The sequence below is a fragment of the Rattus norvegicus genome, chromosome 1 (genome assembly GCF_036323735.1).
Source record: "Rattus norvegicus strain BN/NHsdMcwi chromosome 1, GRCr8, whole genome shotgun sequence".
NCBI lineage: Eukaryota > Metazoa > Chordata > Mammalia > Rodentia > Muridae > Rattus > Rattus norvegicus.
Window position 1 is genome coordinate 45,730,056 of NC_086019.1, and position 27,890 is coordinate 45,757,945.

Below are 27,890 nucleotides of genomic sequence, written 5' to 3' on the forward strand. Positions count from 1 at the left end.
CAATTAAAAAAAATGTAAGTGAAGTAGCAGATATTAGGAGATGAAAACAATTTTATTTTGAAAACAGAGTATTAATTTAAAAATCAGCTAGGTGTTAAATTTGTTCCAGGGTGATTTTAGTTAACTTTGTTTCTTTGTCTCTGTTCCATATCACTGAGAAATCAAATTAATCATTTCTTCAGAAAAATTAAACTGTGAAATAATCAACTCTATTCCTAGCCTCTATCTCCTACAAAACTAGATTTATCCAAGCATGCATCTACATATGCTCCTTTATGAGAATTAAAACTCAGTACTTGTGAGAACTTCTCTCTACAAAAGATTTATACACACGCCCATACACTGAGTGCATGTATAGACACACTGTTTACTGGTAGGCTATTTAGTCACCACATATTGGCTTCACCAATGTCATCTTTAAAAAACAATGAAGTATTCAAGAATGTACAATATATGAGTTAATATTTTATAAAACACATGTTTCCTGTGATTTTTTCAATTACAATGATATGAATAAATGTAATTTTGGGAAACCAGCTCCCATCAATTCCATTGCTAGAAACATATCCAAAACAACCAAATTCAGATGCTCAGGTATATATGTACATTCACAGAACCATGATTCATAACAGGAAACAGACTGAAACAAATGAAATGACCATCAATAAACAGACTGCGATAAAGTCACACAGAGAAATATTATATATAGTCACAAACTCCATGAAAGACTGACAAATGCTATGTGGATAAGCCGTGAAAATATTATGTTAAATGAAAGATTTTAGTCACAAAAGATCACATACTAGCCGATTCCATTTATATAAAGTATTCAAAATAACAAATACATGATGACAAGAAAAAGCTATATATCCAGGCCTTTGGGAGTGAAGAATTGGGCATAACTGCTTCAAGGGAGTAGAATTTTGTCTTGGAAATAGTGTAGAACTAGATAGAGGTTGTTGTAAAGTGTTGTGAGTGTACTAAATGTCCTCTCAAGTACTGACCTCATGGTTGATCTTCTATAAAATGGCCATATTCATAAAACATAGATGCCATGCTAAAATACTTTCATAAAAATTCCCATACCTGGGAAAAACAATTGTTTATATTAAGCATTTGTCGCCACCTCCCCCTAACATGTATCTCCATGTGAGTGTTCTAGATTCTATGAAATATCAATACTTCCTTTGCTAAGTCCTATCCAACTCTTCTATAACCTGAGATAGACTCTAGTGACTGTCAACACAGTCCAGTCCTCTCCTGTGCCTCCTGGCTTAGCTTTCCTGATACACTACACTGCTGCTCACCTCGTCTCTAGTTCCCCCCTCTTCTGACGCTTTCATGGGGTCTTCTGCTACTTCTCCAGGATCAGGGTTCCTTGCAGTTCAGTCCATAAACCTATACCCTCTTCAATCCAGCAACTCCAGAATCATATATCATCTGTACACATGCATCCAAAATCTATAACTTGAATCAAGAGTCAATCCTGAAGCCCCTTGTGTAGATTGATAATGGCCTAGTATAGGACAACTGAGATGTTCCTTTTGGTCTCCACATGCCGCAAACACATGATGAAAAATGGATGAATATGTTAAGCCGTTTGGGTACTAAGATTTTTTCTCGTGAGGGTGAATTCTTATTTTCTGGAGACTGGTTTGCCTGCTGAGAGGAGGGGTTGTTGTCAAAGAAGGTGGCCCACACGCTGGGATCATTTTGCATACAAGCACTAAGCCTTCTGCTTCTCCATCATACTAGCTGCGTGTGGTCCTTGCTGGAAGCTAAGAGGGTCTGGCACCATAATAAGCATTTCTTTACTTTATGAGCTACCCAGCCTCTAGTACTTTGTTATAGAAGATGAACTGAGACAATTCTTCCCAGAATTCATGCAGGTTATGGTTGCATCTTCCACAGATGGTTCATTCGTCTATTCCTACCACATCATGACCTGTCCATCACCATTAGCATTTTGTTAGGTTACTGCAACGGCCTCCAAAGCCAGATCCCCCCTCTTTCTAATTCTTTCCTTCTATCTAACATAGCATCCAAGTAGCAGCCACGGAAAATCTCCACATCATGAGCATGCTTCAAAAGTCACTTCTCTAATTAAAACCCTGCATGGTTCCCAGTTGCTCTTGGATAAAGCCTAAGTGTCTCAGCAGAAAGCCCTTTATGACCGAGCCCTAATGTGTTCCACAATTCCATCTTCTCCAATGTCCCTGTCCTCTAGTCAACCAAAAAACAAACTGGAAAATTAAAACAAAGAAAACTATGTTCTTACAGAGCTAAATTACTAAATTAGAGCTAACACCCAATTTTTTGCCATGACATATCCCTCTGAACAATTTAATTGCAATGCTATAAGCATGTTTTATATGGCAATAATATGTAAATAAACCAAAAAATGAAACATACAGGGGATGGAAAGACGCTCAGTTGGTGAAGTGCTTGCCACATAAGCATAGGTTCAACCCAAAAAACCCATGCAAAAAGCTGACCACACTAGGAAAGCAGAGGCTCAACGATCCCTGGGCCTTGCAGACCAGTGTGTCTGTTCTAGTCACAGAACTTCAGGTTTAATGAGAGAACCATATGAAAAGATAAGGCTGAGAGCAATTGAGAGAGATGCACACAACCTTTGACCTTTGACCTCCATATACCTGTACACACACACACACACACACACACACACACACTCAAATAGATAAATATAAAAATAAATAATAAAAGAATTGTAGAGTTTTTGGTTTCTTTATAAAAACCCAATTTTGTTATGTAAACATGTTTTTGTTTTGATCCCAGCTGTGAGATACGGGGGCTGCTTCAGATTGTCCACAGCAGCTGACTATTTGGCTCATGCATGATTCTGCCAGCTGCAGATAGATTAATTCTGAGACCTCTTGAGAGAGAATAAATGCCAAAGCCCAGAGAGGAACTAGAAAGCTCTGAAGAAGGCAAGGCTGTTCCTCCAGCTAATTCCTGCTCATGTGCTGCTGTCGCTGATGGTTGAGAGAAAAGACCTTAGAAGCTGGAGAAATCCTGACTAGAGAAAGACTGGACTTGCCCCAAGGAACTCAATGCTTCTGTTCAGTAGGAAGTAACCTTCTAGCCTCTAACCTTCTTTCTCTCCTACCTAGTGTTGAGGGCTGGGAAAGGATTAGGGTAAAATAAGGGTTGGAAGGGAGGTAGAGGTATAAAAAGAACCCAAATAAAATAGCTAAAACAAATAAGCCTGCAATGAATAAATAAATAAGCTTTTACTAATATTTGTATTGATTTAAAAGTAAATTAGTGGATTTGGTGCTTGTCACTAAAGGTGGCAGCCTGAGCTCTATCCCCAAGACCAAAAATGTGATGTAAGGAAAGACTAGACTACTAAAAGTTACCTTCTGACCTCCACAAGCATACTGTGACTTGTCCACAATAAACTAAGGAGAGATAGATTATGTATCTTTGTTCACATGGGTTCCTTTCTGCATAGATTGAAAAGACTGAGGTTCTTCCAAATAGCCATCCAAAGGCACTCGGGTGTAACCACTGCACAAAGTTTCCCTGGGAACCCTTCTCATATGCAGCAGTTCTTTTTCGTTATTCTGAAGACATCTGAGCCGTATCCAAAGTCAGGACAGCTACATCAATGTCCCTTGTTTATTTAGCACAGAAAAAAAAAAAAAACAAAAAAAAACAAAAGCCAACCAACCAAACAAACAAAACTCAGAAGCAACAATCACAATGGGCAACTTCTCTTGGAATGGCAGTTTCATCCTCCTCTTCCTCCCCTCTTTTTTCTCCCCCTCTTCTTCCTCTTCCTCCTCTTCCCCTTCCTCTTTCTCTTCTTCCTCCTTCCCTTCTTCCTCTTCCTCCTTCCCTTTCAGATCTATCCCTGCCTGATTTAGTAACTAAAATAGCTGACTTGAATGTTATCCTTCCCTTTAACTCGTCCAAACTTTCAAAAAAGTCACCCGACAGTTATACAGCAGGACCTGCTAATTTCTCCTCCACCCTAATGCGATTTTTAAAAGGATTGTCCTCAAGCCACTGTGCAAACTCACCAGTCTTAAATACAACAGCACACGGTTCTGTGACCACACACCGCCCATCCACTTTCCCTGGCATCTCTGACATCCCCCATCTCAGCAGAGCATTACTGAACAGTTGTTATTACAAGGCAGAAAAACTGTTTCAAACATCAGGGACACAGGAGCAAGGATGCTGGTCCTGCCTCCAGTGTCAATCATTTGTGTTAATCCCTCCCTTAACCTCTCTTTTCTCTCTCACTGAAGGCTTCCATACATCCATTTAGTCAACAAATGCTTTGGGGGGCTCCTCACCCCCAAAAAGATCAACATGAACCATGTAAATTATGTAGTATCCCATGGATGGTAACCACGTGAAGGTAAGTACCATAATGGAGCTGTGGAATTCCCTCAGGGCAGAAAGCCTACTTCAACCTGATGATACTAAATCCTACCACCTCACCCTCCAATGTTAGTCTCCAAGCCTTATGATGGGTAGGACCTGTTCCCACAAGTCTTAGACAGGTTCCATCCTGTCTGTCTTCAGAGTCAGTAGTGGGCTTCCTTCATAGTCCTCTAACAGTGTTGTGACCTGGTTGCTTGCTGACAGACAGGAGTCTCTTGAAGGAAGTAACTGCTTTATTTATATGTTCTTTATTTATAAGGCAAGTGTTCATTGTGTGCAGAAAAGATAAACAAGTGTTGTGAATGACCGAGTGATAGAACATGAATTTTTCCCCTTTGACAATAAAGAAAAGGTTAAGATGAGGTGTGGAAACTGCTTTGGAAACTATTTCAGCATTTTCTAAAAATCACGAGCATAGAATTACCGCAAAGCCCAGCAATTCCACTCCTGGGTATTTACCCCCACCCCAAAATGAAACTCATGCCCATGAAAAGAGGTACATGCAAATATTTATAGGCACATTAGTCATAGTATCCCAAACCAGGAAACAACCTAAATGTCCATCAGCGGGTAACTGAACAGCATGGTTTGCTCATCACGATCAGGGGACAGACCTCTATCATTATTACAAAGAAAGGAACAACCATCTCGTGCTAAGCTGTATGCAAGCCTTGAGACTATCATTCTGACGGAGATAGTATGCTATTCTATGTCTCTATTTTATGAAGTCCATGGAGGCAGAAGGGGAAACAAAGGCATGGGGTTGGAAGTAAGGTTCATGGTAAATAGGCACAAGGGACCAAATTGGTACTAAACAACTGATCTACAATGAGCTTGTTGTAATGGAATTGAATGGGGTAGATATTATATATGATACAGTAGATATCCCTCAATTAAGCTGAAAAAAATGGAACAAAAGTTTGGGTCCTAAATCCTGTGAATAATGTCCCTCTTACATGGTTATCATAAAACTCAGAAGGTGAAATCCAAGGTCCTAAGGATCCCACTAAATATGACTAGCTCACACTTTCACCAAACACTGAGTTCATGCTCAATGATTATTACAATCTAAAGAGACTCCAAAACTCTCCACTTCCCAAAAAATCTTCTATTTATTCAGCCATGCCCCTACATCCCCTTCCTCCCTCTCCCCCGACCCCTCTCCTTCCCTCCCCGCTCTCATACATACATGCTAGAAATAAAGACAAAGATGAATTCAGCTGTGCTTTCCCAGGCTACTACAGAACAAAGGGGCTGGACTCTCTGAGCACACACATGGAGGCTGGACTCTCCTAGCACACACATTGGGTGCTAGATTCTCCTGTCACATACAGACTTGTGACAGTCGTGAAATTGAAACCCTGTTTTCTAAAATATAAGCTAGAGGTAAACTGAAATTGAAGAGGGATAAGACAAGATGAATTGTCATGAGCAAGCTTTGCAGAAAGTCACTCTCACACAGAGGTAGAAATGAAATACAGACAGAAGGACAGAGCTACAGAAATGTGACCTTCGACCAGAAACCCCACTTCTGAGGTCTGTCCTACATATATCTCTGAGACTTCATGGGATAACATGTGGCACGATTTGTATTCACACATGACTATAAAGAACACACATGACACAGGTACCTGGAAGCCTCCTTTCTAAAAGGCATGGACTCCTCACTAGAGACCACAACCAAATTGTGCCAAAATCCTGACATCACTACCTCTGTCTTGTCTGTCTCCTTTATCTTCCACCTAACCTATCTGTCAAGGCTAAAGGTGTAGAGGTAAAATTGACCTAAATGTTTAGGCATTTTACTTTCTAGAAACAGTAGACTTTACAGGAAAGATCTGCTTCCCACCCCCTCCACCCCTTCTATGAGGAGGATTCTCCACAATGGTAATGCTGCACCTTAGAACTGAAGTGACCATGTCCTGAGAACTACATTGTTCCCCTCTAGCTGTGACAGAGGGGACCACATGCAGAACCAGCAAGAGGAGACAGTAATGAGCAGACCACACTTGGTGATGAACAGACCATGCCTCACTTGGGACTGCTTCAGCACGCATATCTCCTGGCCCCTGATCTAGGCCCCATCACCAATTAGGCCTAAACATACGGTTGGGACTCCAAAGATGGGTATGAAGCACTAGGTCCCTTAGCTCCACAATCAACAGATCCCCTTTTCCTGTGTTTTACTAGAACGTGTCTCTTGTCTAGTGTAGTGGTAGCTGACCCTGTCCTGCACTAGCTATACATGAGTTCACCATCAGGGAAAAGTTGAATAATGTGTGGAACCCACAGGCGAAAACTAACATACATAATATCTTGGAAGGAATTTATAGGACAGTAAGGGAGAAAATCATGAGTATGATTGTACAGAGTTTTAAATTTGTGTAAAAAGGAGAAAACAGGATGTGATTCTTGCTTATACTTATAAACTGTATACAATGCACACTCTTGCTTATACTTGTAAAAGGAAGCAGTGGGAATATGAATTCAAACCGAAGAGAGGAAGAGGATGGACAAGTAATGGAGAAGAATACCTGGTTGTGTGGTTTTGACTTTTAAAATGGATAAATGAGTTATATTTTTAAAAAAGTAATCAAAATCAACAACCAAAAAAGATATTCAACAAATTGGAAACAAATGAACAAGAGGAAAACGAGGTCAGACCCTGCATGGGTCTGAGCCATGTCCTCTGTATAGACACTATGGCTGTGTAGCTTGGTGTTCTCCTGGGACTCTTAGCATTGAGAGTGGGGATTTCTCTGACTCTTAAGACCCTTTCCGTCCTACTGTGTTGGCTTGTCCAGCCTTGATATGACAGTTTGTGCCTAGTCTCATTGTAACATCTTAGGTCAGGTCATTTGATAACCCTGGGAGGCCTGCCTTTTTTTTTTGTAAGGGAAATTGAGGAAGAGTAAATCTGGGGGAGCAAGGCAGGGGAGGACTAGAAAGAGTGGAGGGTGGGGAAACTGTGGTCCAATGAAATGAATGAATTCGTAAAAGGATTTTTAAAAGGAAACAGAAAAGCTGGTGATAGATCATACACACTCTTAATAGGCATGACTCCAGGAAGACCTGGAACATAGAATTTTACTGCCCATAGTTAGTGAATTACAGTCTAAGCAGAGATGGTGATAGCTTTTCTCACCAGCGACCTTGCTGCCCCATTTCTAGTACTTACTTAGTTTCCACACCTGTAAATGGCTCAGACTCTACAGCCTCGCCTCCTCTTTCCCGTCAGTGAAGTTGACCCCCGTGTTTTGTTCTGATAAGTACCATAAGTAAGATAATCCTCTTCCCCCTGCCAGGATACTGATTACACTGATAGCACAGTCCTTTCTGTAGGCATCACCTAGGTGGGTAGCAGAGAGGGGCCCTGGCCAGCCCTAGGGGACAACAAGCATTATAAGCTACAAGAAAACTGTGCCTTTTGTTTGTTCTTCCTTCTTTTTACCTCTTCTCCCTTTGTCCCTCCCTTCCTCCTCTTCCTCATTATTCTTCTAGAAATAAGGACCAGGTCTCCCCGTCAGTGTGAAATACCTCAGGAATGTGGTTGTGAGAAACAGGTCAGAGCTAACACTGAGCACTAAGCCTAAGAAGCAAGGTACCATTCTCTACCTTTTGGATAAAATTAATCCTATTCTCCATATCAGAACTCATGAAGCAGACATGGTTGTAACACGAGGAAACTGTACAGGATTCACACAATTCCAGAATGCAGAACTGGGCCCAGAAATTAGTAATTCGAACATGAGACTAGTCTTCCACTACCCTACAAGGAGAACTAAGAGAGACCAGAAGAATCCAGTTACCACACAGCACAGGAGAAAGAACCCCAACTGGAACAGCACATCAGACTGCAAGCCACTTACTGCTGGATCTTAGCCAGGGGATGAGTTCCCTGAAGCAACTGTTTTCCAGCAAAAGGAGGGCACAACCAGTGTCTTAGAGCTAAATAAAATCAATGTGTGTGCATACAATACCATAAGATAGTTTGGGCCTAGAAAGTTAAGAGATCATTATCAGTCAGCTGTTATAAAGGGAAAAGGAATCACTCAGAAGGAGCAAGCCAATGATAAGTCTATTGACTCAGTCTCTTCAGTGAACCCTGGAACAGCTGTGCCTGTGTCCCAGTTTTCCCTTGTCATTTTTGCATCAGATTAGTGGCTGTAAGGAAAAAAATATTAAATTACTTAGAGCATAATTACGGTTGCAAGCTAATCTGTTTGTACATTATTTGGTGTATATTTTATTAAAAATATTATTGCATTTGGGTTTATATAATATTATCCTATAAATATAATTAGATTTTGATACCTTGAGAATTTCTTCTTGCAGATGCCTAGAGATAATATATTCTATACAGAAAACAATTGGTAAATGTCTTTGGCTAATAAACAAAAGCCTCAATTTCTTACAGAATCCAGTGACTTCTGGATGTCAGTTCTAAATGTAGACCAAAGTGTTTCTAGAAAAATCCCAATGGTTCCAGGCTGCCAAGGCCCCAGCAAGAGAGAGAATCAAGGGCTCTGGGTGGGCAGATAATTCGTGGACAATGCTACAGGTGCCTCAGCCAGACTTCTCACTGCCAACACTTGCATATATCTGCTAGGGGGTTTAGTCCCTAATCCCGCTCTTCTGACTTGTAGAGGGATTCACAAACCAAGCCCCTAGAATGGGCTCATGTCTGAAAAGACCTGGTGTATGAATACTCCGGCCACTGACACTTGTATGCAAACTCTGGACTCTTTATTTTTCAAAAGCACTGAATTCCCCAGGTCTGTTAGTGTGGGTTACCCGCAGCTATCCTTGGCTACTCTCTGCCTTCTCTCACTTGTCTGTCCCTTGCCAAGCTAGTTGTGGCTCTGGGTTTGTACATGTCATGTGCACAGAGTGAACCAAACACCAATGATAAACATGCCTAAGCATGTCTATACCAAACGAGCACAAAACAACAATTTGCTTAATATTAACATGGCATTGGGTATTGTAAGTATTGTAGCAATGATAAAGAAGGGTGTGTAAAAAAAAAAAAAGAAGGGTGTGTATAGATTATATGTTGTTGTAAAAATATTATGGTAATAATAGTAGTGTTGTATTTTTCCCCCGCTAGGTCCAGCACCTCAGTGCCCCAAGATATCTGCTAGATATCTTGGCAGAAACACATCCCAACTCCTTAGCAGCCCAGAGTCTCCTGTTGCCACACACTTTCCTACACTCAAACCGTCACTTAAAAGAACACACAACACAATAATCTTTGACCCAACTGATAAGATATAATTGTCCACTTAAACATATAAAGCTGGTACCATCCATCCCTTAGGAACATTAATAACAACCTGTAAATACACAGAACAGAATCTTAACATCACCTGCCATGGCTTCTCACCCTCTTCTCTGTCCTGTCTCTCCTTTCTGTCCTAGTCTCCTCCTCTTCCTTCAAACTTCTCTCCCGCCCATCCTTCCTTCTCCTCCAATGACAGGCCTCCTTCTATCCTGTACCTGCCCCTCACCTGTACTTTACAAATTCAATGGGGAGGTTCTGGTGAAGTCACCTGATTTCTGAGTACTGACTAGGCAGCTGTCCTTGGGGGCAGTGGAATTAGCATCAAAATACAGATAACTTCAGGACAAACCACAACAATTATATGCAAATGCTACACTGTTTTGAACCTGAGCCTTCAAGGCTCTTGGTATCCATGGGGAGTCCTATACCCAGTCCACTACACAAACCACAAAACAACTACATTTTCTGAATTACTTCCCACAAAGGCCACTCACACCCAAATCTCTGAAAAACCTAAGCCAACCTGTCCCTCCCACAGGAAAAATAAATAAACTCCTACTCATAGTGACCATCAACTACACAATCACTCTTATAATTCCTCTTCATTATTACCTTCTAAGGAACACCCAAGGATATGCTCTCCTCCCTACCACAGTAGGTACTACTGGAGAGGGACCATGAGGTGGCTGGCGTCCTATTCCGTGTCTATAAATCAGTTCCTGGCCACTCTTTCTCTCCAAATGATATCATGTGATAAGTGAAAGTATATTTCTCTTACAAAGACTCATTTCAGAAATGCCATTTCCACAAGCAGTTAAGATTTAAACTTTCACAGTTTAAAAGATTTGGTGGTGGTTCTCTGCAATCGGAAAAAGAAAATCCTAGCACATGTGCCCCTTCATGGCCAGCCTCACCGGCTCTCTGAGAAGCCTGGAACCCCAGAGGGGCTATCCTTTTCATCAGTCTAGGCCAACTTCTTCATCAGCATAGCCCAATGAAAGAAAAGAAAGCAAGGCAAATAAAAAGAGAGCTTTGAGAAATTTGATTGACTTTTAGGATCACAGAATAAATACTATCTCTTGGTAACTAAAAAAATTGAAGGTGCCACCCATAGTTAAAGCCACAAGAGCAAAACAGTTGCCTGTGGGAACAGAATCCAGTCAACATTCCACCTTGAGTAAGAGAGGAGCTAAGAAGACCTCACCGATGGCTGAGGAGTTATTACCAGCTGATGGCTACTAGGGGAAGGAAGCTGTTTCCTTTAAGAGTGTGGGCTCACTACCTAAAGACTATACATGGACTGACCCTGGACTCTGACCTCATAGGTAGCAATGAATATCCTAGTAAGAGCACCAGTGGAAGGGAAAGCCCTGGGTCCTGCTAAGACTGAACCCCCAGTGAACTAGATTGTTGGGGGGAGGGCGGCAATGGGGGGAGGATGGGGAGGGGAACACCCATAAGGAAGGGGAGGGGGAGGGATTAGGGGGATGTTTGCCCAGAAACCGGGAAAGGGAATAACACTCGAAATGTATATAAGAAATACTCAAGAGGCTGGGGATTTAGCTCAGTGGTAGAGCGCTTACCTAGGAAGCGCAAGGCCCTGGGATAGGTCCCCAGCTCCGAAAAAAAGAACCAAAAAAAAAAAAAAAAAGAGTGTGGGCTCTAATTGCCTAGGAAGCGCAAGGCCCTGGGTTCGGTCCCCAGCTCCAAAAAAAAAAAAGAAGAGTGTGGGCTCTGATAGGTGAGACACAGACCCATGGGCCTACCTATAGACTTGGTAAAATATACATAAGCACACGCATGCGCACACACACACACGTGTGTGTGTGTGTGTGTGTGTGTGTGTGTGTGTGTGTGTGAGAGAGAGAGAGAGAGAGAGAGAGAGAGAGAGAGAGAAAGAGAGAGTGAGTTAGGAAGGAAGGAGGATTTAGGAATAAGGAAGAACAAGAACAAATATTATCAATATATATTGTTTGCGTATTTCCCATTCTCAAATAACTTCATTAAAAATAAAATTTAAATGAACTCATCTTCCCATTAAAAGCAATAGAAAAAGAAAAAAAAAGGAACATCATGTAAGATTCATATAAAGGTAACCCAGACCCAAAAGGACATACATGGAAACACAGGGACAAAAAAAAAAAAAAAAAAAAAGGAGCAGAGACTGAAGGATAGGCCGTTCAGAGACTGCCTTACCTTGGGACACTATTGCTGATGCAAGAACTGTTTGGCTGTCCTCTGAGAGGCTCTGCCAGCACCTGACTAAGACAGATGCAGACACTCACAGCCAATCATTGGACTGAGCCCAGGGACCCCAATGGAAGAGATAGGGAAGGACTGAAGGAGCTGAAGGGGATTGCAACCCCATAGGAAGAACAACAATATCAACTCACTGGACCCTACCCACCCACCCAGAGCTCCCAGGGACTAAACCATCAACCAAAAAATATACATGGGTGGGTCCATGGCTCCTACATATCCAGCAGAGGATGGCCTTATCTGGCATCAGTGGGAGGGGAGGCCCTTGGTCCTGAGGAGGCTTGTTGCCCCAGCATATCAGGATGCCAGAGGGGTGAGGTTGGAGTGGGTGGGTGGGTGGGGATGTGCCCTTTTAGAGGCAAAGTGGGGGGTATGGTATGGGGATTTGTAGAGGTGAGACCAGGAAGGGGGACAACATTTGAAATGTAAATAAATAAAATAATCAATTTTAAAGAGATTCATATAAGATTTAAGTGACAAATGCCAATACTAGAGATTTAGGGGCAATAAAAAAATAAGAAATAATAACAAATATTAATCCTTGAGGTATCACAGTTGTAACACATAATCTGCCATCGCATGATGTATATTAAATCTTCAAGGAGCTTTCTGATCTCCCCAGGCTGTTTTCCTGTGTTCCATGAATATCGTTAAGATACTATTGAAGGCCAAGCAACAGAAACAGCCCCTCTGCCTCTAAAAAATGTAGACTAAAGGTTTTTAAAAAAAAAAAAAAAAAAACATAAATGGCCAATGAGCACAAGGCAGAGTCACTGGGCCTTAAGGAAATGCAAACCAAAACCACAAGGAGATGCTTGACACCTTATTCTCACTCATTAAAATGGTAATTACCAGAAATAAGTAAATCCTGAGAAAGTTCTAGAGCCCCTATAACTCCCTGTCTCTTCTCTGTCAGAGAGAAAGGGAAAAGAGCAGTGTGCTACAGAAAACTGTTTCTGCAGACACTAAAAGTATGGTTCTCCTGTAATCTTGCATATATAGCCAGAAGAGTTCAAAGCAGAGCCTCAAAGGCATAGTTGCAGGGGCATAGCTGTACTAGGGGTATTTTGACACTAGGTAAAAGGTAGGTGTAGCCTGAGCAGTCATCCATAGACACAAATGGATACACAAGGATGTCTTTAAGAAGAGAGGAAGTTGAAACTGAAGATATAATGATTTGTGAAATAAGCCAGCCATTAAATAAAGAGGATGGATGGATAGATAGATAGATAGATAGATAGATAGATAGATAGATAGATAGATAGAAAGATGGATGATAGGCAGTTAGATAGTTGATAGAGGTAGGTAAATAGATGATAGATACATACATACATATACACACATGATACATAGATGAATAAAAATATGGCTATACTTACTGGGTAGACATACAGTAGTCAAACTCATAGACACAAAAATTCTTTGGTAGTTGCAAGGGACCAGCAGAGAAAGAACACGGAGAATGGGTTAATGGGTTGAGAGTTTCAGTTAGACAAGATGAAAAGAGTTCAGGATGAAGGGTGGGGTGAGCTGAACAATAACATGAATACATACAATGCCACTGAAACGTACCCTTTTAAATGCTCAAGACGTTGACTTGTGTGTGTATGCATACTTCATCAACATTTTAAAACAGTAACTTTTGAATTTTACAGCCAATATTCTAAAGTCATGATTTTTCCGTAGAGAATGAGTGTAACCACCACAGTTAGTTGGGTAAAATTAAAAGTGGGGAGACTTCAGAGAGGATCGTGGGCTGATGATGGGCACTATCTCACTATCTCTTTACCAGGTGTCAGCCTTCCATCTGTGCTTCTGTGTTTCAGAGGAAGAAGCTTGACTCCCAGAGTGGGGGTGTGCAGCATCCGGTGCGACCTGTGCCCTGTCTTTGAGCCTGGGGGCCATCTTCTTCCTCAGCGTACCATTTCCTTGCATTCTTTCTGAAGGCACTGTTGCAAATATTTAATTCTGACCTTAAATTCTGACCCCTTAAATAAACCCAATCTCTAAGTTCTTTTCCCTTGGATAGCTTCCTTTTGAAATGCTGTATAGGAGATTAAACACAGAGCCCAGTGACAAATGAGCTTATCAGACAGCCTGTGTGGAAGCAGCTGGTCTGTCCCTTAAAGGGGCTCCTTTGAGAGGGCTGATATATCTTCAAGTAGACTTCTAAAGAATCCTCACATCAGAGCATGAGTTTAGCTCCCACAGGCTACTTCTTCCATCTAAGAAAAAAACTTACACCACACCAATCTCTGCTCCAACGCCAGGTCACCTGACCTCCTCCTGCAGAGAGTTCCACCCTGTGAAGAACACCTGACCCCTTCCATCCTGCACACCTGTCCCATGGTTCCATGTGAGTCAGTAGGTATCTTTTCAGGATGGGATACAAGTCACCATGAGGAACCATTTATGGTGTCCAAGTTCGAAGCAAAGTTCTGCACCCTGTAACTACAATACCCAAGCACGTATATATTTTAAAGCATCCACAAAATTGCTGTTCTTTGTCTGTGGTCCTTTTGTGTCTTTATGGTGCTTTTGATCTCCATTCAAAGCTCTCAACTTAGCTCAGATTACATACCAACAGTGTTCTTGGTCAGTTTATTACTCGAAAGAAAATGAATGCACAGAGAATTACTTCAATGATCTCCCTGTTGACAAATTGTACACATATGAATGCACATTAACATTTATAAATATGGACACTGCATATATGCATATTAATAAATTGTATACTAAATATATATCACTTCTTTAAGTAGTGAGCATGTGTTTGTGTTTTCCACCTGGCAGCTTGATTTTAGGAAAAATCATTCTTCTTTTAAACCCATAAATTGACTTTAAAGAAATGAAGCATCATTGTGAGGTCACCTGCTCACTAGCATGTCCTGCATTGTGTTCGCACACACACACACACACACACACACACACACACACACACACACACAGACACATATACACTCATACACATTTCTCATTGAAATAGGATTCTGTCAGGAAAGATGTGAGAAAATTTCATATGTTTCATTAATAAGTAACATGAAAATTCAAATTACATTATTTCCCCCAAAATATTGATGTCTACTACTCTGTATCTTTTACTTTCTGAGTTTAAAGATACATTTAAATTACACAAATGGGTCAAGGAGACAGCTCAGCCAGTAAAGGTGCTTGACATATACTCTTGACAACTTTTATATGGAGCCCATATAAAAGCAGGCGAGAACCAATTCCACAGAGCTGTCTTCTAACTCCTACATGACCCCTGTGGCATGCATCAAAGACACACACACACACACACACACACACACACACTCACATGTGTACATTCATACAAGCACAGACAGACACATATATACTCATACACATATACATACATATATGTGTACACACACATACACAAATGCACACATCCATACACATACACATACAAATACACACATGCATACACACACAAACACACACACTCACATTCACACACACACACACACCATACACACAGAGCATTCAAATGCACAAAATAACAAATATTTTTTAAAAGCCACATAAGAAAAGAGTATGTCAATTAAAAATAAAACTATTTTTCAACCTATGACAATATTACTAAGATATTTTCCAAAAATGTATGCTTAGAGAAGGCATCAAACTGAGGGCAGAGAAGATCCCTTCCTTCCAGGAACCAACCCACTTTTTGTTTTTCTTTAGCTGAAAGAACAGCTCTTCATATTTGCCCATCAATCAAGACAGTTCTCTTATGGAGAAATTCTGGCTTTCAAGTAAGACTTTCTTGGAAGGACCAATTCTACTCTACCAACATACTCAAACTCGAATAGAAAAGACTCTCAGGAAATAGTTTCCAAGAAAAGCACCTTCCACATCTAAGCTGCTCTGAGAGCCTTGCTTTGTTCTCATGCAGCTGGTGATGACGATAGGGCATGATTACCACAGGGCACTGACATGCACCCAGGCTGACAATGAGTGAGAGACATGGCCACATTTATACAGACAGGTGGGAGCCTCAGAGGACTGTGAATCTCCAAGGTGGCTACTAAGCCAGACACTACCCTGCACAAGGGATGGGAGGACCTGAAATTTCCATGAAACAGGGCCAGGTGGTTTACCCAGTAGCCCCATCACTTTCCTGAACTGTTGCTGCCAACACAAATGACATCAATGTTGGTTAGTTTATTTTAAAAAAAAAAAACCCTCAAGTTTCTAGTAATTTGACAAGTAATGGACAAAACAAAAAGTGAACCAGCTAGACAGCCGAGGATGAGCTGATACAAAAGTCTACACTCTACCCATAAATTCCTTCTCAATTTTCATGTTATTTTCCCAGGCACTAAAACTTGGAAATTAGTCTTGTTTTAGCCTCATCTACTTTGTCTCATATCCAAGGACTCTTGATATGGTGCCCCTCTCCATCAATGTGGTGCATTCCTGATTCTCACTACTAGAACCCCAGTCCAAGAATCCACGTCTGAATGCTTGCATTTTCTGACCAGCTCCTAACCAGATTTCCAACAATGCCCTCCTTCCCAATGAACTGCTGTCAAGCTCCTGTTTCCACATGCCAGTTTCTTTACCAGTCTGAGAATCTTCTTTAACCCCCTCCTACCCAGCAGCCCTATTTTTGAACAGTGTAAAGAGTCTTAGTTCCATTTTTACTAGGCCCAGGTCACCTGTCCATCACACAGTCTACAGAAAAGAGTCCAGCTCTGGCCTTGGAATATCTCCATGTTAAACCCAGCTCTGCCAGTTACTTCCTCAGAAGCTCTGAGCCTGTTCCTTTGGCTCTTGAAAAATAGAAGTAATAAAATCGATGACAAGTGGTTGTTACAGAAATTAGACGTAATGTCTACCGTAGGAGCTTGGTGTAGCTCACATATACACTATCCCACCTTTGCTCACATGAGACTTCAGACTCAGATGCTCACCCTATTCCCATCTTCTACTCCTGAAAGCTCCAAAGAAGATGCTAAGCAAGGATGGGAACAGCCTATGGGACCGATTGCTCCATGGGTGTCCTTTCTAACAAACCACCAATTGAATCATATTTTTTAAAGAGTAGAAATGGAAATGCCCTTTCTTGGAAATTACTTCCTGTCAATAAAAATACTTGAACCAGATCTCATCTCTCAGAATCCTTTAGGCAAAGTAAGTGTCAGCAATCCCTTGTTCCTGTTCACTTGAGAAATCAACAACTCTCTATCAAGTACATACTCAACACCAGACCCTAAAGTACTAAAGATACAAACCCATGATCTTGCTACGTAGATATGATGACCAATTATGAAAGATGGGAAAATCTGACACACGTTCAAAAGGAAAGGATCTGTGTGACAATCAAAATATTATAAAATAATATAAACGGAAGAAGACAGACTAGCTGAGTTCAGGTCTGTGGTAAGTCGACATAGAAAAGGTGCATTCGGGCTGGAGAGATGGCTCAGTGGTTAAGAGCACTGACTGCTCTTCCAGAGGTCCTGAGTTCAAATCCCAGCAACCATATGGTGGCTCACAACCATCTGTAATGAGATCTGATGCCCTCTTCTGGTGTGTCTGAAGACAATGTACTTATATATAATAAATTTTAAAAAGTCTTTAAAAAAAGAAGAAGATATGCATTCAAATTAAAGTGTGGCTCTTATGAAGAGGGAAGGCTTGCTGAAACCGGGCAGGAGAAAGGCTTCCAGAAGCAGAGCCTTTCTGAGCAGGGAATCTGTGTAGACAAAGGTGTACATAGCACCAGAACACATCAATAGAGATCAAAGCTTCCACGGCTAAGCCTTGGGTTAGGACGTGGAGTACGGAGAAGGAAGAAAAAGGTACCCGTTAAGATGATACCCAAAAGTGGGTTTGAACTTTACCCTAAGGTCATGGGAAAATGAGAGTACAGAGTTTAATTCCTGGTTTTTCACTAGCTGAGATTTTTGTGGCTACTAAACTTATACATGGTGCTGTAAGAGGTGGTGTGCAATTACATGTGCTCTGGTGCAGTTCAAGCCAACAAAATGCCACGTGAAAATGATGAGTGGCCTTCCTAAAGAAGTCTGGGTAGTAGTATTGGGAGAAGCAATGTGAGCAGAAGGAGGTGAACCTCAGCCCCCACTGATTGCTGGGTAACAACAACAGAAGGGCGAGCGAGGAGGGGAGAGTAGCAATGTCCCTGGGCAACATTGACAGCAACAGGGATGTGCAAGGGTGGCTTGTACAGTCAAAGCAGAATTGCTACTTGTACAGATGATCTCTCAGTTCCCTTTTGGAAATGGGCTAATATGATATCACTTATCCTGGTCCCCAGGAACATTTAGTGTGGCATAGCATAATCGAGACTCAAAGGGGCCTGGACAGGAAGCAATTTTTACTCACTTCCTTCATGTATGACTTAGGCAGATCAAACCAGGTCTCAATCTTCCCACCTTTTAAAATATGCCTCTGAGGTTTAAGGCTTTCTGTCTATATCTCTGTCTATCTCTGTCTGTACCTCCCTCTGTGACTCTGTCTCTCTGTCTATGTCTCTGATTGTCTATTTCCGTCTATCTCTAACTCTCTGTGTCTCTATATATCTGTTTCTCTGTCTCTGTCTTTGTCTATGTCTCTTCCTATCTCTGTCTCTGTCTTTGTCTCTATGTCTCTGTCTCTACCAGTCTCTATCTATCTCTGTCTCTGTCTGTATCTGTCTCTGTCTGTCTTTGTCTCCCTCCGAGATTGTGCCCTGGACCTCATGCATGCTAGGCAAGCAGTCTACCACCGAGGTATATCCTCAGACATTTTATATTTCTTTTTTCATTTTGAGACAGTGATTCACTAAATTGACAAGACTAAATTTGAACTCATTCTGTAGACCAGGCAGGCTTTGCACTTGCAATCCTCCTGTCTCAGCCTCTTGAGTAGCTAAGACTACAATCCTGTGCCAACATTCCCAGCTGAAGATTGTTTTGAAGAATAGATAAGAGCCTTCATGCAAAATGCCTAGAACATCCTTTGGCATATGGTAGATATTCTGCAGGATAGACCATCATACTATATACAATGTCACAAAGAACAGGGGTGGCCCTCTAAGAACAATAAGGAACAGATAAGGAAGATGATATCAGTCAACCCTTGGCTGCCTCAGCTATTGAATCCAAATTCTTAGAGTAGAGGGCACTAACTTCATGTTTTTCTGTGAGGGCATGTTTGACTGTTACTTTGCAGTTGATATTCACACAGATAGTAGGAATATGACTGCTAATTAAATCTTCATTGAGGCCTACCCACAACAAACATACAATTAAGATGTCGGAAATGACTGTGGCAAAGAGAGAAAGCAAAAGAATATGAGAAGTCCTTCATGGAAGACTCTTCTGTATACCACTTATAATGCTCTGCCTCCTGGGCCAACCAATAGTAAGCTTACTCTCAAGCTAATGCTACTAATTAAATGGCACTAAAGTAAATGACCAGCATCCCAAAACTTACTTTCTGCATCCGATGAAAGCACACAGGAATGGGGAGCCCACAGGCATCGGAGTCTATCTTCTCCCCTTCCTCATCTAAGCCAACATGGCTGCTCCATGCAGAAGAGTGAAATCCCCAATGCCTAAGATTAGGAAGATCTGAAACCCAAAAGTAACCTGCTCTACTCTCCTAAGAGAAACAGAAGCTGAAGAGGCCGAATGAGCCAAGTTGTAATTGTGTAGGTCCAGAGAGGACTCCTTCACATTCTATGAAGACAGGGACAGTGCCATTGGGACGAATGAAGGGAGAGACAAGCTAAATGGCCTGCTTAATTCTGAGCCCTGTTACGTCCCTCAGATGCAGCATGTTCCAACACCCAATCTATCGTACATGCTCAAGAAATCTCCCAGGGCTATTTATAGGGTAACTCAGACCAGCTTGTCTTAAGGAGGATACAGATGACAATCACTTTGTGATAACCACTCAAATGCCATAGCTAAATAATCAGAAATAGAGGCTGGAGAGATGGCTCAGCAGGTGAAGATGCTTGTTGCCAAGACCACTTGAGTTAAATCCCAGGGACCCACATGATAGAAACAAGTCCTTATTGTAAGTTGTCCTGTGACTTCACACACGAGTAATGATCCACATATACTATATACCCAAACACACACACACACACACACACACACACACAAACTAAATAAATGCAATTCAAAAATTATTATTAAAAATAAAATAACAGGAAATACAAAATACTTATGTTCACCTTAATTTCCATTAGGAAGGAAATTGTATTTGTTTGGACATCTACCCAGTCCTGGGTTGACTTAATTTAGCACTGGTCCCTTAAATGATTTAACGAATCTTCTCTATTGGTCTTTCTTCTATAACAAAGGGACCCCAATTCTCCCAAGATCTGCAATGGGTTGCCATTCCCCAGGGTCAGTAACAGATCTATCTCTCTGCAAAGCTCTATAGAGTATTCAACAACACTAACATCCCTCTCAGAATGTCTCCAGTCACAAAAGATAATGTAATAACTTCATTTCCAGCTCTCTTTCTACAGCCAAACCACGAAGCTCTCACCCCAGTAGCGTGTGCCCATCAAAGGATAAATTCAGCAACTACCTCAGTGAGGGCCGACCTCACAATGTTTGGACACCAATGTCACCATGGAAGAATATCACCAGTCCCTACACAAGGCTGGCAGACAGGTTTAACTATCCCAAATTAAGCCATCTCACAAAGGCCAGGAGAAGAGAAGGTAGTGGAAGAAGGGAGAGAAGAAATCACATCCCTAAGCTGATAGATTTATATCCTCAATAGAGGGCAAAGCTGAGTCCCTTTTTAATAGACCTTAGCAATGCAAACTTCCCACAGCAAATGACATCCAGACAGCTCCTGAAACTATTAGGATCTCACAGAATAATAAAATCAGGGAAAGCTGAGGGCTCTTCCCTTAAGCAAGGATATATTTAGGGTCCCTTTTCTTCCTTCTCCAATGAGAAAAATGAAGCCAGATGGCTTCTCCTGTACAGCACAGCTCACTAACCTACATGGTTCTTGGGGCAGAAATGAGTCCTCTATAAAATCTGCTGGTTTGCTCTGCTCCAGCTCACAGAGATTCCCTTCCCCATGGGGATCGTCCGGCCAGCACTCTGGAAGCCACACATTGATAACCAGGGTAGGGCAGGGGAAGGAGGAGGGATCACTCACCAATTGATTGCCATACCAGTACAGTGATGACCCCTTCAGCACCACCCAGAACTTTTTCCATTTGTTGCTTAGGAAAGTTCCCTTTTCCTTTTTCTTGTACAGCCAGCCCTGGCAGTCAGCGTGGCCCAGATCTTTACAGGATATCCTTCTCCGACTCATGGTGAAAAACCCTGCAAGAGTTACAGGGACAGGTGAGTGTGAGTCAGACTCCGGTGACAAAATAAAAGGCAAGTTTTAGTTGTTTGCACAGCAAGGATTGGACGTTTTCGGTCATGAATATTAAAAAAAAAAAAAAGCATGCATCTGTTCTATTTTTAAACTTCCATTCGGTGCCTAGAAAACCCTGGGCAAAGAGACTTACATGCAAGTATGGGTCCGAGAACCTCAGTCAAAGAGAGTAAGTTGAAAACGTTAGACTCTCGGGCTGGAAGCCACATTGTGGTAAACACACGCGGGTCCTTCCCACAATAACAGAGGCAGTTATGCAATAGACACGGAAGGGTTAAAGCCCACCTAGAAACACATGGTGACTTCCCGGACTCAGTGCCAGCTTCTCTAAGCTCCGTGGACAGAGCACGAGGAACAGGTCCAAATGAACAACATGTCATTCTTTCTTAAAAATCAATCCAAAAGCAACCCTCCCCCAAAATTAATCTGGCACCCATCTCCTGATATTAAGATTTAGACAGTCAAGAATCTGATTCCCCCACTCCAGCCCACCCCAAGAAGGCAGCCAGGAGAAAGAGAGAAAAAAAAATTACACTAACACAGGCAAGGAAGGGATAAAGGAACAAAAGGAATCAAATTACCTTGAGTTTTCTTCCTGGGCTTCTGACGCAAGGGAACCTGCTGGAAATGCAGGGAGGAAAGAAAAGAGGAAATTTCTGATTGTGTTGTAACATTTGTAAAGAGAAAAGGAGGGAGGGGGCGGCAGTGTTTATGAGCGGGGTGGATTCTAAAAAAAAAAAAAAAAAAAAAAAAAAAAAAAAAAACCTCTCCAAGCAGAGCTTGGGAGCTACCAGCTGAGGCACAAACTGTGCTAATTAGAATCGATATACATTGAGCTGAACCTGGGAAAAAGAGTAACGAGCATTTATCTGTGATGCTTCCTGTTTCCTCTCACAGCAGCTCTTGCTACTACTTAGGTTAGGATGGCACTGGGTTTGTTGAAGTTTTAAAACGTCGAGAAATACATTACAAGAAACAACAGCTTTTCTTTTTCCTCTTAATTTCTAAATCATATCGATTACTTAAGTAAAACTGGAGAATAATTATTTCTATCTCAAACTATTAAAAGCTCACAGCACAAGAACTTCATGGTCTTGCTAATATGTAGGATTCTACCTAAACCGTGGGGATTAAATAGCCCTGGGAAAGAAATTCCTTATCTCTTCTTGTGTGACCTCAGGGACTCTAAAGCCTCCAGATCGAGAATTTCTTATTTGAGGCCTAATATACATATCTCACTCTATCTTTATCTCTGAATATTTCTCACATGTCTTATAGAAGATAAATATTCAAATATTCAAATCAGACATGACGATTTATACAAAATACACACATTTATCACAGCACATTTTTATCAAGTCATGTGAAATCAGATTCCAAAAAAAACCCCTGGAAATCCCAAGGGGAAAAAAATATGCTTATAAATGCCTCTCCTGCTCTGTGTGAATCTGTCTGTCTGTCTGTGTATACAAATATTACACAGAATTTTAGCTTTTAAAACTTCATTTTTCTTCTACAGCATTTAGGCTGAAATTCTTCAGGTCTAAATAAATTTCATTTATGTTAACAAGCAGAGACTTTTTAAATTTTTAAACATGCAATTAAAACATTAAAAGTTGGTAGGTAATCTCATGAATTTTGTGGTACTCTGGATGCTTCTGGCCAGTAGTCCACATACCTAACTTCTGATGAATGGCATTAGTGACTCTGCTATATGTTTGACAAGAGAATATAATCTATAGTGGAAATAGAATAGAAAATTTTAAAGCCACAGGCCATTATTTAATGAGGAAGATCCACTCTATATTACCTAAGGAAAAAGCACTCTAAACCCATAAATATGTTTGTGTATATGTGTGTATGTATGCATGTATGTATGTATGATTTCTAATATCATAAGAGTCAAGCAGATCTGCCAAGATTTATTTGTAAAAATATTCTGATAACTAAAAATCCTGTTTCTATAAATAGCTACATATCACTGACTGCATCATAGAGTGTACAAAGATAAGCAAACACTTAATAAACAAAGCCCATCATTTTAGAGTAAGAGTGACTTGGCTTTTCCTCAGCAGGAAGGATGGAATTAAAGCTAAATTGTGTTTCTTCATGGATACAAGACCAGGGCAGCCCTGAGTTGGCTTTTTCTTTTATGAGCATCCTTTCTTTCCCTGGATCATTGATTGATCTCTTGGAGGGTAGTTTTTAAACAGACTCAACATGTGTCAATCATGATATGCTAATCAAGTCTAGACATATTATCATGTTAAGGAGCTCCATGTACCCCTCCTTCACCTACCCCTCCTTTCCCACACACTTCCCACAATACCAACTTCTGGGTCTAAGATTCCCTACTAATTCCTAAGTTTCTGGGTTCATTTTTTTATTTTTTATTTTTTTTTTTTATTTTTATACCACTTTCCTGAGATCAGGAAGCCCAGTTAGTACTTACTGGTTACACAATATTGTCCAAATTGATAGCGGGGACTGAAGACAAAGAGAATAAGTGAACGTCATTGTCAGTAAGGCTGGGAATCTGGGATCCCAAGGAACAAGCAGAGTTACTGAGAACCAGGGTAGTGGGAGAAAGCAGAGACGGCCAAGCTGATTCCTAAAAGGCTGGAAGCCCAGGTAAACAAGATGAAACTACTTTGTTTCAAACAGCAACAGCAGGGTTTGAAAAGAACCAACAAGTAGGACACAATGCCCGGCAGTCAACTGTGGAGTCTGGAAGGGAAGCACAGAAGTGATTTTGCGTTCCTTGGCTCCTGACCCACAGGAACTGAGTCTCCAGTCATAGCGCAATGGCTCCCAGTAACACTGCTGACTCTTTGCCTCCAAGGTCAAGCCTAAGATGGTTTCCAAAAAATCAGTCCTAGGTCTGCAGCTGAATTCTCACACTGAATCTGGGTTGAGAGTTGGACGCCCACATCAGGTCAACACAGTCCCCCGAGGAAAGTGTTCCATCACTCCAAGCGAGCTCCTTTCGAGCCAACCCTGCCCTGCCAGTCCTCCCTCAAAGTAAAGTTGCTAACTGTTGACTGTGTCCCTGGCCAGAAACAAGCTGCACCTTAGAGAAATAACAAACTAGAGAGGGTTTCAGTTTCACTTGGTAGATGTGAATATGAAACCCCCAACTGCTCTACAAGACGGAATGAAAACAACCTTTGAGAATTTTACTGAGTCTAAGACACATTTTCCTCCTCACAACAGAAGTGGAACCCACGAACTAGTCGGTTTCAAGAAGACTTTCATGTGGCTTTCTCACTGGGTAGGTTGAAAACACTGACAGGTGCTTGAGCGAGTTATGAGACCATTTCAACCTTCACAGACATTTAAGGTTTAATAAGCTAGTTCTCCCAACCTGTTTCCTTCCTGTCTGAACGACATAGAGAAAACTGACCACTTATTCTAATAAATAAGTTTTCTCTAAATTAGGTTTAAAAATGGGGGAGGAGGCAATTCTCAAAGAAAATATATACATAGTTTTTAATTGAAGAAAAGTAGACTTTTCTTTTGACCTTGGAAAGACAGCTTGTGTCTTATTTGAGGGCTGAGGAGATGGCTCAGTTAGTAAAGTGCTTGCTGCACGTGCATAAGAACCTCAGTTAGATGCCTAGAAACCATATTTAAAATCCAGATGTGGTGATTTGATTATAATGCCAGAATCAGAGAGGCAGAAATAGGCAGATCCCTGGAACTTGCTAGCCAACCAGACCAGTCTACTCAGTGAGCTTCAGGACAACGAGAGATTCACATAACAAGATGTATGGTGGTTCCTCAGAGTAATGCTTGAGGTTGACCTTTGATCCCTACATACACACATATACATGCATATACGCATGCATGTTCAATGATCCAAATCTTGAGCAAAAAATTATATGGTTTTGTGTTGATAGTCTAGTTTCATTTCTGTAAAACACCACGGCAAAAAGCAACTTAGTGGAGAAGGGTTTATTTTAACTTATAATTTTAGCTTAAAGTCATTACTGTTGAGGAAGTCACAACTGTGGAAACTTGAAGCAGCTGGTCACACCACATCCATAGTCAAGAGTAGAAAGAAAGAAATGCATATATGCTCACTTGTTTCCTTGTACTCAAATCACTCTTATATAGTCCAGGACTCCCTGCCTAGGGAATGATACTGCCCATGGTGGGCTGGGTCTCTCCCTATCAATTGACTTAAGGCAATTCCTCACAAACATGCCTAAGGACAGTCCAAAGTAGACAATCCCTGATTGAGATTCTCCTCCCAGATGATTCTAGATTTCACTAAGCTGACGATTAAAGCTAACCGCTAAAGTGTACAAACAGTTCTTCATTCGCAGGAACACTGGCTTGCAGGATCTGTCATTTTCTGTGATATAGTTCCTCACCTGCCTGGCAGTAAAAACTACCATTACCTGCAGACTAAGTGACAAAATCTCTGTATTCGGGGTTCTCCACAAACGCTTGACATTTCCACAAGTATATTTCTGTATCGTTGGAAAGCTAAACTCAATGTTTTAAATGGAATTGTAAGGCATGATTGGTAAAGAGCTACCTGTGATAACACACGACCTTGCTTAACTTTGTCAGAAAACCAACCACTTAAAAATTATGTAACACCAAAGTAGGGAATGAAAATCTCTGGTAGAGAATAACGAAGATGGGTAGTGGGAGTCTGAGCTGCACATGATCACCTGGGAAAGATATACAGTGGCAAAGGCTGGGGAGGAGAACCCAGGAAAGACCAGTAAAGCAGTAAAGAAGAGCCTCTGAGGAAAACTGAACACTGATACCCTGAGTCAAACTCAGGAGAAGACTGCCGTGGGCATGAGGGAGAGACTCGGGAGAGAAGCCCAAGTAAAGGTGGGTCCAAGCCATCAAGTTGTGTTGCTTGAAAGGAAAAGATTCATTAGAGAATGTCTGTTGTTATTTTTCTCATCGCCATGACAAACCACCTGATAAGCGCAACTTAAGTGGGGAGGGGCTTATTCAGGCCCACGGTTTCAGGAAATACATTATCATATAGAAGGTACAGCAGCTAGGTCTGGGACAGTGGAAACTTGGAACTGTCACTTTAGGCCAGGAAACAAAGATCTAGGACAGGAAGCAGGCCATCGCCCTCAAGGCTCCCCCTAGTGGCCTTTCTCATGAGGGATAGGCCTTGTGAATCAAGGGTTCTACAACTTCACCAAACTGTGACTACCTGGGGACCATAGTTCAAGTGCACATGCCCGTGGGGAAAACTTCTGATTTAGACCATCACAGGAGTCTTGACTACCTCGCCCCCATTCATGACTATCTCACCGCCATACTGTTTGGAATCACAAGACAAATTCCAGCAGGTTCCAGGATGAGTGGGAACTAAGAAGCTATACACAGAATTGATGACTATGGGAAAGACGAGAAGTGATAGTACCAGGCAGACTCAAGGCCAGAGGATGGATAAAGTCACGTGCTTTCGCTCAAGCCAAGCTTTCTGCTTAAACTCACTGTGTTAAATGAGTGATGTATACTTGACACAAATTAACAGGACATTATGGGGCACACCAGCTACACCATATGCTGAATTATAGAATGTCATTTCATTCTCCCTTTCTTATTTTTGACATTTTTAAGAAAAAAAAAGATATAAATACTGCTGCCTTCCCAAGTTCTGCCCTCATCCGCTTCATGGGTCACTCCAGCTTACTCTGCCCTGAGCATGTTTTCCTTCCCACATACAATTTAGTATCTTGTAGTAAGACTTAAACAATAGCACTAATGCACACATTTTTCGTTATTTCACTTCTGATGTTTTTTTTCCCTGCTGATACATGTAACTACAGATTATTTTCAGTGTGACAATGAATAGATATTCTGTGACTTCTTTATCCAATTCATTCATAATGAACTTGTATGTTTTTACAGTTTGTGTTATCAGCTATAAATTCACAATTAACAACTCTATGTGATTCCCATTGTATGTACCTATGTTACTCTGGGTTTGATATTACTTTGAACTAAAGTTGCATGGTAATAGTATATGTGTATCTTCAAGTATTCAGTTATTTTCAAATTGCTTTCAGAATGCCCATTTATCATTCCTCATGAAACATACATTTTTTAAACTTTTTATTATTTTTAAACTATTTATCTATTTTTTATGTGTGTGGACACACACACATACACATACACACATACGCACATACACACCCATACATACACACACATACATACACACATACATACACACATACACACACACACACACACACACACACACAGAGCTTCCAATATTGATTTTATCTCATATATTAAGCTTTCTATTTTAAGAAGTGTATCTTCTTTCTTAATACTACTAAATAATTTCAAGACCTATTTATACTTTTTCATTTGGAGCAAGGTTTTGAAAGACTCAAACATTTAAGAAAGAAAAGGTTTTTAAAGTCCCATCCTTGATTTGTTTGTAAAAGTTAACACTCTTAATGGAAATGATGATCTCCTATTTTTATTGTATATCCTATCTTTACTGAAACTATGTTTAATGTTATTTGAAATTTTTCTTAGTACG

The 27,890-nt window shown here is 41.1% G+C and overlaps 2 protein-coding genes across 9 annotated transcripts in view; one reads left to right on the forward strand and one right to left on the reverse strand.

The window, feature by feature from the left end:
* Oprm1 (opioid receptor, mu 1) overlaps positions 1-27,890 on the forward strand; it is a 253,352-nt gene that overhangs the window by 164,685 nt on the left and 60,777 nt on the right. For 2 of the 3 annotated variants that reach the window (NM_001038600.2, NM_001038601.2), the window contains exon 4: positions 21,227-21,315. The exons of the other annotated variant lie outside the window; for it this stretch is intronic. In NM_001038600.2, the coding sequence (NP_001033689.1) occupies positions 21,227-21,315 (89 nt within the window). The remainder of the gene's footprint in view (positions 1-21,226; positions 21,316-27,890) is intronic. 3 annotated transcript variants of the gene reach the window in all.
* The window catches only part of Ipcef1 (interaction protein for cytohesin exchange factors 1), a 202,794-nt gene that overhangs the window by 75,804 nt on the left and 99,100 nt on the right, over positions 1-27,890 (reverse strand). For 4 of the 6 annotated variants that reach the window (XM_063266112.1, XM_063266118.1, XM_017589333.3 and 1 more), the window contains 2 exons: positions 21,934-21,973; positions 21,125-21,294 (listed from right to left, as the gene is read on the reverse strand). In XM_063266112.1, the coding sequence (XP_063122182.1) occupies positions 21,125-21,294; positions 21,934-21,973 (210 nt within the window). Of the gene's footprint in view, positions 1-21,124; positions 21,295-21,485; positions 21,835-21,933; positions 21,974-27,890 lie in introns of those variants that run through there. The other 2 variants (XM_039081247.2, XM_039081255.2) reach the window with 2 other exon arrangements.